The sequence below is a fragment of the Pecten maximus genome, unplaced genomic scaffold (genome assembly GCF_902652985.1).
Source record: "Pecten maximus unplaced genomic scaffold, xPecMax1.1, whole genome shotgun sequence".
In the NCBI taxonomy this organism is placed as follows: domain Eukaryota; kingdom Metazoa; phylum Mollusca; class Bivalvia; order Pectinida; family Pectinidae; genus Pecten; species Pecten maximus.
The window spans coordinates 55,873-69,780 of NW_022979597.1; the positions used below are offsets into that span (position 1 = coordinate 55,873).

Below are 13,908 nucleotides of genomic sequence, written 5' to 3' on the forward strand. Positions count from 1 at the left end.
GGTAGTGTTTTAAGTCAAATCATTTCTGGGGAAGAAAAAGTAATCGCCTATGCAAGTAAAACCTTGAATCAAGCTCAACAAAATTACTGTACCACGAAACGTGAACTTCTAGCAGTAGTAACATTCCTACGTCAGTTTCAGCATTATTTATTCGGACAAAAATTTATTATCAGAACTGACCATGCCCCACTCATTTGGCTTAAAAATTTTAAGAATGCAGAAGGATTACTAGCTAGATGGCTAAGTATCATTGAAACATATGATTATGAAATTCAATATCGAGCTGGTCCAAAGCATAGAAATGCTGATGCATTGTCCAGGCGACCAACTAGGAAATGTGGACGCACTGACTGCCCAGACTGTTGCGAGACTGTGCACCATGAAACTTGTGTACAGAACTTGGAAAAGGGGAGACAACTCGTAGAGCCCTCGAGTAACAGCGACTGTGAACAGTCTGCAGAGCCAGTATGCCCCATAGCTCAGACACCAGAGAATCAATGTAATTGGTTACCTGTGTGGACTAGAGATGAGCTGTTAGAGTTACAGACCGAGGATAGTGGGATAGGGCCTATTTTAGAGCTTAAGAAAGGGTCTGATACAGCCCCAGGGGAGAATGAGATCCAACACCTTAATAGTGATGTTAAAAGTCTGTGGGCTCAGTGGGACATGTTAAGGCTAGAGAATGGGTTGTTATATCGCCGCAAAAAGTTGGGTGAAACAGAGTATGGAATGCAGCTAGTTGCTCCTCTACAGATAAGGGACACAATTTTTGAGCATTTGCATACAAGTCGTAGTGCGGGACATTTTGGACGGGATAGGACTGTAGAAAGTGTAGGACGCAGATTTTACTGGCCAGGTATGACAGACACTATAACTGGTTGGTGTAAATCATGTGACCTTTGTGCAAGGTGTAAACCAGGCCCAGGTCGGGGTAAATCTGCTTTAAGACAGTTCAGGGTCCGTAGTACTATGCAGTGTGCAGCCGTAGACAGTGTTGGTCCCTTACCTAGAAGTAGAAATGGGAACGAATACATTATTGTATTTGGGGACTATTATACCAAATGGAAAGAAGCCTTTGCTGTTCCAAATCACCAGGCCCTTACAGTAGCAGATAAGTTGGTCACATAAGTGTTTTCTAGGTTAGGTTGTCCTTTACAGCTACACAGTGACATGGGTCGAGAATTTGAGAGTATATTATTTTCTGAAGTATGCAGACTATTGGGCATTAAAAAGAGTCGTACCACCCCTTATAGACCTTCATTAAACGGGTTGGTTGAAAGGTTCAATCGGACATTAAAGCAAATGTTGTTAATGTATGCCCATGAGGAAACATTGGACTGGGATGATCATCTTCCCTTGATCTTAATGGCTTATAGGGGAGTGAATACAAAAGCACTGGCTGTACACCAAATCTAATGATGTTGTGTAGGGAGGTAGATTGCCCAATAGATCTCATGGTAGGAGGGGCCCCAGAGTCACAAACAGATTTGTGTACATTGCAGTATGTTGAATGGTTGAAATCAACCATGCAAGAAACTTTTGTGTATGCTAACAAACATCTAGATACAGCTGCAAAGTCTCAGAAACAAACATACGACCGCAAACTAAAATTAAGGGAGTTTGAACAGGGCACATGGGTGTGGCGCTGGTATCCCCCAAAGGCAGGTCAAAAACTGGAACTAGGGTGGACAGGTCCGTATTTGGTAGTTGAGAAAATCTCAGCACTTACCTACAAGATACAAAAAGAAAAACAATCAGCAGCAATTAATGTTCATGTAGATCATTTGAAACCATACGAGGGTATCAGTACTCCACAAAACTGGTTAGAACCACATGTGGTGGATCCGGCTCCTCTGGAGATGTCTGAAGGCCATCACTCAGGTGAAGGGGGAGGTAACTCTTCGAGTAATTCATCTTCAGAAGAGCCGGACATCATTCCTGAACAATTATTTAAGTCACCAGTAAAAACTCGGGCAGGGAGAATGATAAAGCCAAGGGAAAGATTCTCCCCATAAAGTTAGAAAATAATTATTTTTGGTAAGCAGAGAAGAAACATTCGGTTTCTCCTATCCTTTTCTTCGGCAAAACCCTGTAAATAGTTTTAGCTCGGATTAATATGGCAGGAATAATAATTAAAGAAAAAATCCTGTGTTTGTGGTGTGCAACAGTTAATGAAAATTAAGCTGAATATGTTTTGTTATTATGCTGTAAATAAAAACTTCTATTCCAATGAGGTGACTACATTTTTTTAACTGGCTGCGCAGAATTAATGGTTGGAGAGGCAGCCATAGCTTAAAGGAATGCTGACGAGGTTGAAATCCTCCTTGAAGTTAAGTATTAATTATTAATCTGTTAATAACTGTACAGGAAGTTTTAAAGATTTTCTTCCTATATGTGAAGAAAGTAGTAAAATGTTAAGGCCTAATTATAAAAGTGAGGTATCTGTAGGCCTGGTTAAAAAACTAGGTGTTTGCCAGTTTTTTTTAGGGGGAAGGGGATAGGTTAGCACTACTGTATATATATATATATATACGTCGACACTGTGAGTAGCTACACTGCAGTCATAGTTTTAGAGCGAATATTGTGCTGACTACAGGGTACATGGAGGCAGTAATGGTAAATTAGGGCAGGGGATGTGTTAGGGTATGTTGTTAGGGGAAGTATGTGAGCAATACCTTTGCTTGTTTACATGTAGGTAGGATTTATATAATTTTTTGTGTGTGTGCTTCACCGGGAACTATAAGTAGTTTCATTTTAATTTCAGGAATTATTTGGTACAAGGTAAAAAAAAAAGTGATCCCCAAATCGCCAAAGAGCTTGAGGAATTCCGGACGATGGAAAGGCCTCTGTGGCCAACAGCGGGCATGGCATGCCCAGTGGAGGGGTGTGGGCCCCAAGTGTATGGGAGGCTGGGGGCCTACCTCACTCACTGGAGCAGGTTCCACTCTCCAACCGCCAGGCTGTATGAGTGCAGCCGCTGTGGTAGGAGAGTGCGGGGCCGTCCCAGGGGAGTGAGGCATGTCAGGCAGCACCACCAGGGCCAGGGGGAGGTAACAGAAGTAATAGTCCCCAACAGGGAGTACAGATCCCCAGGAGACATTCTACCCCCTAGACCAGGGAACATGAGGGAGAGGGAGTGGCAGCAGGAGGTGGAGGAACTGGTGGAGGCAGCGGCGGAGAAGGTCGAGGACAATGTACTCGACCTACTATAATTATAAATTTTTGGATATTTGAAAAAAATCTATCTTTTTCTTCAGTTTATTAAAAAATTATTTGTGTTTCCTTTCTAGGTACGCGTCCGCGCTCGCGGGAGTAAAGAAAAAAAATGTCCATTTCCAGTCATACAGATTGTCAATTTATTTATTGGCTACAGTAATTCACTTCATGTTTTGAGCATACATGTGTATTTCAAACACTTGAATAGCCTTCTTTGTAAAGGTGTAAAGCTTATACTTGGGTTCATCCAAACGTATTTGGACAAAGTTAGATTTTGGGAAAACTTACTTTGATCTTTTGGTGGGAGGTATGTGGTATAGACGGAATTCTCGTCGTCTGCGACTTGGTCTGTCAAGTAGCTTAGGCTAATCGGACGTTTTGTGGCAAGTGACTCTGTAGTGGTTTTGGTTCTTACTAGGTGTACGTACCCTTAGTCGCGATGTTAGCCGTACTCTGGGGGGTTCAGCCTAGGGTTTTCGGAGGGATATAGTGTCTAGTTTGACATGTGTCTGCTTCGGGTTGTTGTTGCGGCCATCTTTGGAGATGGGCCGTGCTCAGCAAGTATCGAGTGCTGTTATTGGTCGAGGCACCGGCGGTGGATCCAGTCGCTGGGTCTCATAATTAGGTTCACTGGGGTCACGAGGTCACGGGTATAAAAGTCGAGCACGTGTGTGAAATTGTGCCTTTCTGCCGGAGAATTGGTGAGTTGCAGTCGGTTTCCGCAGCATTTCTGACGCTTTGAAAACAGAGCGACTCAGAATAATGAAGCTAGCTTAGACCTTTATGCTTTGAAAACAGAGCAGACTAATGTTTGTTGTTAGGCTCTTTTAGAACATGACACGCTCGGAAAACTGAGCGAGCTTTCGGCATGTTTACATTATTTACGTAGGTTTACTTCAGCTACGCTCTGAAAACAGAGTGGTGGGTTGGACTTTAAAACACGTCAGCTTTGGGCTGGAGTTAATTAAGGAGTCAGTAATGTAATATTAGGATATTAGTACTGTTTGCCTCCACAGTTATGTAGGTTTCGTAATGTTTGACATGTAGTCTTTCCACAGGGAATGGGGTTGGAAGTAAGGCCCGTCTCGTAGGCTCAGGTATGTATTCTTAGTATTAGTTAGGAGTAATAGACAGTTTTGTCAAGTCACAAGTTCTAGGGACAATGGTTGGTTTGTAATCTTAACTAGGATATTGAGGGAAGCACCTGCACGGTGACTCTCCCAGCCTCTATGCTAACATAGGTCATATTTGAGTTCCCACTCTGCCTAAGTTTATTTATTGTTTAGTTTGTTGGTATTTTATTTAGTTAACTATTTTTCTACTGGCTTTACACCTAAGTTTTATTATGTTGAACTTTATTTTTGGTTTTCTTCAACTTTTTGTTACTTGTTGATTTATATACAGACTGCCTCCATGAGACATACTTAAACTTGTAAAACTTATACTGGTGTTGTTGTGGATCTTTCCTAACACTTCGACTAATCCGGAGAAAGAACCGGAAGGTGAGACCGGGAGTTGACTGTTAGCCACTGGCTGCATAGTCAAAAACCTGCAATATATCGTATCTTAGGGCATCCATATAATATGGGTGTTAAATGTACCGGCTGTTTCATGTCTTCACATTAATATCATGTCACTGAGTATTTTTTTTTACTCTGGCCTATTTTATGGTTACTGTTTCTATCAAAAATGTGATTTCAATGATTTTTATAAAATCATAATACTTTTTTTTATACATTTCATAGTACATTTTATTACGTAGCTTCTTATAGAATACAACACGTTTTCATTTTGTGATGAATCAACATGATAGCCGTCATTGGTGGATAGTATCCATCTTGGCTGTCTGTCAATCAAACGCAATAGAAATGGGTACCTGGCCGTACACGAATTTCATCGGTTGGATTGTCAAGTCACCTTATACAAAGCAGATGACACTGAAGTTCGTCACACCTCAGTGAGCATTGTTGCTGTCAATCAAACGCCGCGGAAAGGCTTTGCGCGTATTTCATTGGTTGATAAGAATGATTGACAAGTCATTCTCCGTGCACAGGTAAGATTTACAAGACAGTTACGAAATGTCTTGTTATTACTATGTATCAATCTTTTACAGATAAAGATATTTGCAAATAAATGATAACTATTCTTTTAAAGTTTTGCTATCAGAAAGTTAGTTTTATCACGTTTATGACCACAACGAGTTAAATACATGTGTATCAATCCATAATTTTACCATCGATCATTGGAATTGTGGAAGTTATTTGATTCATGTTACGGTGTTTGTCTTGTTGAGTACGGCAATAAGATGCATGTTAAAAGCACACGATTTGTAAATGATCTCCATTTCGATAGTGATACTTCTACATATACAGATTTTATCCCGAGGGTATTTTATATATCATGGTCTCAGGGATAACGGACGATTACATTTTTGAGAAAGATATAATTTTTATATAATCGCTGTCATTCAAATTAAATAAAAGTGATTCACAACAATTATAATATAATTGATACTTTATGTACAGGTACATAGTATAGGTTCTTATTAAAACCATCATTTTCGCTCCGTTTTTTATATATATATAGAAAACATACAATTTAGTTCATCGTGATTAATCACAATTAATACTAAAACTTATTAACTCGCAATAATTTTCGTGTATGAATTTTTCAAATTTTATTTATTTCTTTTTTATTATCAGTATATTTCTTTTTTGTTTCGTTATTGTGTCATTATTATGAAGTGATCGAGATCATTGTGGTTTTACTTTCCATTCGTGTGTCACAAGTCATACCTCACTTAAAACAGGACTTTAGAAGATTAGAAACATGTTCGGAGAACTACGAATTGAGTGGGTTAGTATAACCGCTAAACAATTACCAGGTGTGAAATTATGATCCACGGGCTAGTCACACCTGTCACTGCACTACATGTGTCTGGTGTTCTAATCTAATCGTTTTCCTTTCAAGCGAAAAAAAATGTATCTTAAAGGTTTGTCTATAGAATGATTAACCAAAGTTGCCTCATTCATAAACCCACGATGTTGAAAATTTACTCTATGAATCTTTCCGAAAATCACAAATAACGGTATCTTCAAGTGTATTTGCAACATATCTATTGCTGTTTTGGCTAATAAAAATTCCAATTTTTTAACTTTTATTTCACATCGTGTATGAATTGTATTTTAAACTTCTATTACTAGAAGTATTATAACCGAAATCAATATTGGTATGTAACAACCCGCAAATGCCCCCATAATAAAGGCTATATGATGTAAGTCGTTATAAACGGCCCATTATTCAAATGCCATACATGTTACAGCGACCCGTTAAAATAGAAAATTATTCAAATTTTACATGTTATATACGACCTGTTATAAAAGAAAATTTTATGCTCCTGGTTTCGGTAACATTTGTTATTAACTTACTCACAAATCTAAGTCAAAAAGTTTATTCAGCACTTTCATTATTGTTGTCTCATTCGCATTAATTGCAGGCACGTGTTTCTATATATATTTCCTATATGACGGCTCTGATCCCATTAAACCTCTGACGTCACAGGTCAGAGGTGACCGAAACGTAATCAACGGCTCCGGGTTCGAGAAAAATCGCAATTACTCTAAAACTAAAGTCGCTGTGAAAGTCGGCCTTTCAGCATTTTTAGTTTCATCCTAAATCACATTTAAACTTGAAATAGCAAATCGTTACGGGTACACTTTAAGACCACCACGTAATTAAGTCAATTACGCTATGAAGGCTATTTTCACTCCATTCAATTTCATCTCATCTTAAATTGTCCTTATTTGTATTAATTACGAAAGAAATGCGTTAAACCTCATAATTTTATGAAAACCGAGCATGTTCAAATTAATAGAGCTGTTAACAAGAAATAATAGAAATGATATCTCAAATCTTGCTAAATATATTAAATTTGCAAGGAAGAGAAAATTAGAATGGCTTAATAACCAATAATTATGTATAGTCATATAATGTTTCTCATACATATGTTGTATTACTTTTATTAGTAGTTGAATTGTCTGTATGTGCAATTCCAGCACAAATCTATGATAGGATAATGTTTATGATGTAAATAGTAAATTAATTGTTATATACATGTATATAATCACATATCACTATGTGTAAGGGAATATATGTATACAATAAAAGACCCGGATTTTACAACTTACCATCAGCCCATGTTTTTTTTTTATGATTTTTACGTACCAGAAACCCCAAGCTATCTATTTAAAAATACGCGGCACCAGCGAGAACTACCCAAGATGTCCAATAATTATTCAAGCCGTATTCTCTTAACAATGTGACGCTTATATAATTAATTACCAGACGACTATTGACTAATTTGTGTGTAATCAACCCAGTTCTTGTGATCACTGCTTAATACGTAAATGTGTATGTAATTAATAACATGCATCTTTCAATGAGTCGTCGTTTCACGTAACGGTGTTACAAGCCGATATCCGTATTTACCAAATACAAGCGTTAATGATGTTAATTACCGATCATAAATTTATTACATGTATTTGAGATTGATTAATTATCGTATCACGCACTGTATGTTTGTGCATAAATTCTTACTAACTACGAAATAGCAATATGTGTTCTTATAAAAGTTGCCGTCTGTAAAATAACTATCATAGATATTGTACGTCAAGTTGATAAAAGCAAGACCAGGCTATACTATAAAATCCTTTAATACTGTAACATTTAGGTCGTAGAGAAAAAGCAATGTACCGTTATGAAAACAAAAGCTACACATTGTAACACAGGTAAACACCCGGGGCTATGACCTGGCAAGGTCGCTATGACTACGCCAGTGACTTGCCCCGATATTTTTTTCTCCTCGTGGTGAAAAAATTGTCCGGATTATTGAGGGAAATTTACTAACGAAAAGTACGCTCCGTTCCCAAAATGGGCTTCCGGAATCGGAATCCGAATTTCCGGACTGGTGAGTACAAATAACGTTACGGAAATCCGTTCCCGTGCATTTCCGTCCGGACTGTGAGTTTTCCGGACTATCGGCGTCCGGATTATCGCGGGTCCACAGAACACGTGTTGTAGTTTAAGTTTAAACATATTTTATTGATATACAGAAATGACAAAGGGGTTAGTCAGCAAATTTTACCAACTTATAAACGACTTCTCCCGTAAAATTAACAAAACACTGAATAATAACATAGTCACATGATGGTACAATATACAAGAATATTCAATTCAAAAATGTGATAAAGAAGAGAGGCTTTTGTCCGTACCTCGAATATTCATATGCCTACAGTTGAGCCGGAAGGCTTAGTATAAAGAACTTAAACTCGTCTTCGGTATTATTAATAACGATATTTAAAGAAACGATCATTTAGGGATACAAAGTGAAACATGTGCAAGGATGAGGATTTTTTTAGTGTGTCTTATTTAAATATCACAGACATGTACATAAATTAACCCACCATAGGATCTTTCTCCCAATATTTTTTTTCTATGCATATTATTCTCGGTTTTAATTTTCCTGCTAGTGCTTGATAATACCGCTGAAAAAAATTACGTTTGATACCTGAAATTAGCTACAGACAATTACACAACTATCAAATTATTAGGAACATGTGTGAATTCAGTTGTGTACTCATCACCGTTTGTCAGCATGTCACCCGATCACAGCCAGGTAAGTCGTGATTTTTATCACAGGTAAGTTGCAAGGTTCCTTTGAACTGCAGCCAGAAAACTTTAGATCACAGTCCTACCACAGGAGCTAATAGATTACACATACCACTGTCATATCAAAAAAAAAATGAAAGTAATATTTTCTATGCAAGCGTCTGTGGGCTCACATGAGGGTACGTTATAAAGATAAATGAAAATATCTGAATGCGTACCACTTTTATATTGGGAATGACGACGTGGCTAGCAACAACTAAGTTTTATGCCACATGATATATATGTTTTAGCAGAGACATATATATGTCTTTGGTTTTAGTAACGACATATTATGTTTATGTCCGATAACACAGTATTTTATGTAGCAAATAAATGACCACGACAATGTTACACAGATGAAGATACGGCCGGAGACAGATGTCTGCTTATTGTAATGTTCAAGTCAACAATGTGTCTGTGATTTAAATGCGTTAATTGAACGACATATGGTATTAAATAAATAACCACATGCACCCTAATTAAATTACACTGCCGTCGGTACTAACGATCTGCGGTGTCTGATTTTTGCCGAGTCTCTACGAGTTTGCTATTGTACAGGTACAGACTGTCTTCTGATTAAATATATCAATCAATGTACGATAACAAGCGAATCTATATGTCTGCTTATAGCCTTTACATTAATTTGACGAACGTGCAGTGACATCAGCAAACGATTAAAACTTCGACGATGTCCTTTGTAAAAATCATCTAGACATGTCAATCACACCTGTGGCAACAAATCTGAGAGTATGTGGGCGGAGCTATAGTAGGCTGTGCCTGATTATGGTGTGTCATCAGGTAAACTGTCCACCCTATTCGATGCAGGTATCCCAGCAATCTATTGTCTAATTAATTGGCTGTAAAAAAGTCTTACGCTAGGATTTATGAGAGTGTCGCCCAAAACATAGGGGTATAATTTCACAATATTTAGTTTATATTTACTTAAATAATTACGGTAGCTGTTAGCCCGTGTATTTGTTATTAATTATTGAGATAATACACGAACACTAATTGTTGCGATTTAAAACGTGTAATTTCATTTCTTTATTTCAAAAAAAAAATCCTACAGTAAGATGTGAGATACAGGTAGTAGACATGGACGAACTACAGCCTCAAATCCTTCTGGATAACAACATATACTCCCCTCAGGAAAAAAACCCAAAGGGGTCCGATGGGGTCATTGCGAAATAGGTATACTCTCTATTGTAATTAAAATATGTGATTGACAGATGTTAACAGTTGGTGAAAACATTTCTATAATTACACGGCATGTAATTGTTCTGTGTATAGAGAATTATATTACGCGATATAGAGATTTGTTTCTAGAAAATAATGATACACCATTTATAACTGATTTATAAGTATGACCGTTTTATAGATCATTCAGTTTGATGTCATTTGGTTTTAAACGGTAATGATTTGGAATATATGATTTCCTAGCGAATTTTCAATGTTTGCGGTAAAACAAAACCACGATAATGATATAATATATCTATTATATACTCATCTCCGACATTCTCTTCACAGAATCTAAATATTTTCTTCTGGAACTCCTTTGTTACCTACCAGTTCAATGGAAAATTTCAAATTACATGATCTATCATCAGGCTTCGTTGGAAATAAAAAAGACTGGTCTATAGATAGAGAAAGGACGAAATAGTTCACATTGCTTGGACGTTAGGTCTTGATCGTAATGGTGACGTCTGTATTGTTAGTACGTTATTTTGTTTTGCTTCCAAAATAAAAGGGACGGAAAGATTCCCATGTTATGCTTATAATTAATTGAAATATGTTAAAATGTATTTTATTGATTTCTTTATTACATACACCAATGTATTGTTTTCTCACAATAAAGAGAGCACATCGGACTATACATACACATCATTCTGCAGTCTATGTATTTCAAACAATATTTATTTGACAATTTCCATTTAACAATATACACACCATTTATAGTTTACACACATAGATTCCAATCATGCATGTAATCGAAAAAAAGAGACCTCGCATAATGATTTTGCTGTGACAATTTGGCTGTTAATGAAATAATGAAGTTGATTAACTACTATATATATATAGTTTGGAAAATATTAGCATGGATTTCTACATCTACCGGTAATTTGAATGCACCCAAGTTATGTCTATGCTATTAGCCACGCCGGAATCGTCCCTGTAAACTGCAAGTAGCATATATATCAACATAAATAATGATAGTAAGAAAACACACAACGTCTTTAAATCGTGTATTTAAACTACAAAATGTTTTAAATAATTGTACAGTCTATGTATGAAACCCGCTACAAAAAGTCAGACGAAATAATTATAAGCTATAGAATTCAGGATAAAATTTGGTTTTCTTTAAACAATTACGAAACAAAAACATACATTATGTCCCCGCGAGGACAAGTAATGATCTTATCAGTGTTTATCGTCTTCTCATCCGTCACAGGTCGTACACGTATATGGATCAATTTCTCAAACAGACATCTTACTAGCTAGATACTTCAGATATATGTGATGACTAAATTATGCAATTAAGGACTTTGCTAGATCACGTAAAAATAGTCCGAGATCTTTCACTAAATAACGAGCCCCTTATGTGGCCTCTCCGAGGTCATGGCATCTGAGGTCATGCACAAAGCGCAATCTATAAACAGGTCAGCTAAATCAGTAGTGACTAAATGCATAGGCCTATATACAAGTATTGAATTGCAGATCATTTAAATCACATCATTTATCAACAGCAGCAATTGAGACGTTAAGGGAATTTCGTAGACTCACTATACGGTATCCAGATGGTTTTTTTTATTATTTAGTTATACCCATGATCGTCACGGAGAACCGTAACGTGTTATCACTTCGAATTCGAGTCTTACATTAGGGATAGGACACTTGCATGTAAGTCACAAATCTACCAATCGTCTCGACTGCTAGCGGTAAAAAATTCGGTACACGTACAACGATAAGGGTCGATAATGGTCAACTGAGAGCCACACCACCACAGGTAAAACCGAAGGCTGAATGTAATCGTGGCCCTCCGGGGCTGCATCATCAGGATTCGCGGCGGACAAATTGCTTTGATGTTTCGCGGAGAAACTATCACCGCGGATTTTGATGAACACATTACCACCGGGGATCGCGATGACGCCGTTTTCATGATCCCTGATAGGAATTGAGGGTGATCGGTCGCGGTGATTTACCCCTTGAATAGAAAATCAAACGCCGGCAGATGGTGACTTTGTGTTCATTCCTAAGACCTGCACTGTATCTCTATTTCTTGAAAAGTACAAAAGGGATATTTCTCAAATATGATGAGTAAGCTCCCCTTAGTCCTTAGTTGTGCAAATTTAAATTAGATTATTGATCAGGAAAACAAAATGGCTAACAGGCAGCCATCTTGGATTTTGAGACTTGAAGTCTGATAATACTATTTCTTGAAAAAAAAGTGGAGGGCTATTTCTCAAACAAGAGTACTGAGCAGGTTGCCCTTGGTCCCTAAAAGACGGCCATCTTAGATTTCGGGAATTTAAGTTACTTATCACTTTATTCTTTAAAAGAACTGAAGGGATGTTTCTCATACTTCACATGTAGGTTCCACTTGTTCTTGTTTTCAGATTATTAACCCTATAAAAAAGACAAAAGGGAAAAGTAGACATAGACATAGAACTGATTGATAAAGATCATTCAATGGTGCACCCCCCCCCCCCCCCCCCCCCACCCCACCCCGGTGCCAAGATTTCTCTCTTGTAATTTGTTTATTGTTTATGTTTTTATGTGGTTCTTACAGCCCCAGCCTGACCACGGTGTGTATACAGTATTTATTGAACTTGGAGATACAAAATTAGAGGTTTGTACATTATATACAGTGATACCAAAAATTTAAAATCATTACATTATACTAGCAGCAGTTATATCTAATATTGCTGCAGGATCAGTAAACAAGTTCATTATCATTCAAGTACTTTTTGTGGATTTATTTTTTGCTTCTGTTTTCAAATTTGTTGAATTTAATGTTGTTCTGTTTTTGTGATCGAATCAAGCTTTTCTGAATTTTCTTTGTGATCGAGTCAAACTATCTTCTTTCCAAAGTCTGATAAAGCTTTAAAGAGTCACAGACGACGTTTCACTTCTTAGATGGCTATTGTAATCTCTGATTTGTTAAAATTTAAGTTTGGTCCAATTTTCTTCTTTTTTGATTTCTTGTCATAGTGTGACCCAACACTACCATCCCCTTACTTTCAGAGAGCACTTCCAAGCTAGAACTATATTTCCATGAACTGTTTTATATACCAATGACAATATCTTTATATTTTGTACCTAGTTACTGAATCCTATGGGAGACAACAGCCCCATACAGAACTTCTTGGATAAAAACAAAAATGGAGGAATGCACCACATCTGTATTGAGGTAAAACATATACCATATATAAACTATAGGTCATCAAAATCACAAGGTCAACATTCTAATATAGCCACCATACACAATATATTCACAAACAAGAACTTTTACTTTCAGCAAAATTATATCAAAATGCTAAGACTTTGATATATCAATTTTCAGGGACATTACATGCAAATGTGTATTAAAAAAAAAAACCCAAAAAACCCACAAAACAGCTATACGATGCAGTTGATCCCATTGTCTGGCCCATGTCATATCTTTTATTAATTTAGATCTAGAGGTTCTTTTCACTTGTGTGTTTTTTTTGTATGTTTAAAGGTGGACAACATAACCAAGGCGATGAAGGATGTGAAAGCCAAAGGAATTAGACTGTTGAGTTCAGAAGCCAAGATAGGGGCGCATGGTCAACTTGTAGTGTTTCTACATCCTAAGGATTGTAATGGTGTTCTAGTGGAACTGGAGGAGGCATGAATCTCCCTTGTTAAATAAGTGTGTATAAACTGGTGGGGACTATAGGTTTCCTCTCTGTTGCCCTATAGTCGTAACGACAAAGTTTGTGATCACTTTAACGGACAAATTTCAGG

The 13,908-nt window shown here is 37.2% G+C and overlaps 1 protein-coding gene across 1 annotated transcript; it reads left to right on the forward strand.

Moving 5' to 3' along the window:
- The first annotated feature begins 12,672 nt into the window (after positions 1–12,672).
- Positions 12,673–13,890, forward strand: LOC117319023 (methylmalonyl-CoA epimerase, mitochondrial-like). Its single transcript, XM_033873933.1, has 3 exons — positions 12,673–12,769; positions 13,244–13,330; positions 13,643–13,890. The coding sequence occupies exons 1-3, from the start codon at positions 12,695–12,697 to the stop codon at positions 13,793–13,795; spliced, it is 315 nt and encodes a 104-aa protein (XP_033729824.1). The 5' UTR covers positions 12,673–12,694; the 3' UTR covers positions 13,796–13,890.
- Positions 13,891–13,908: the final 18 nt, after the last annotated feature.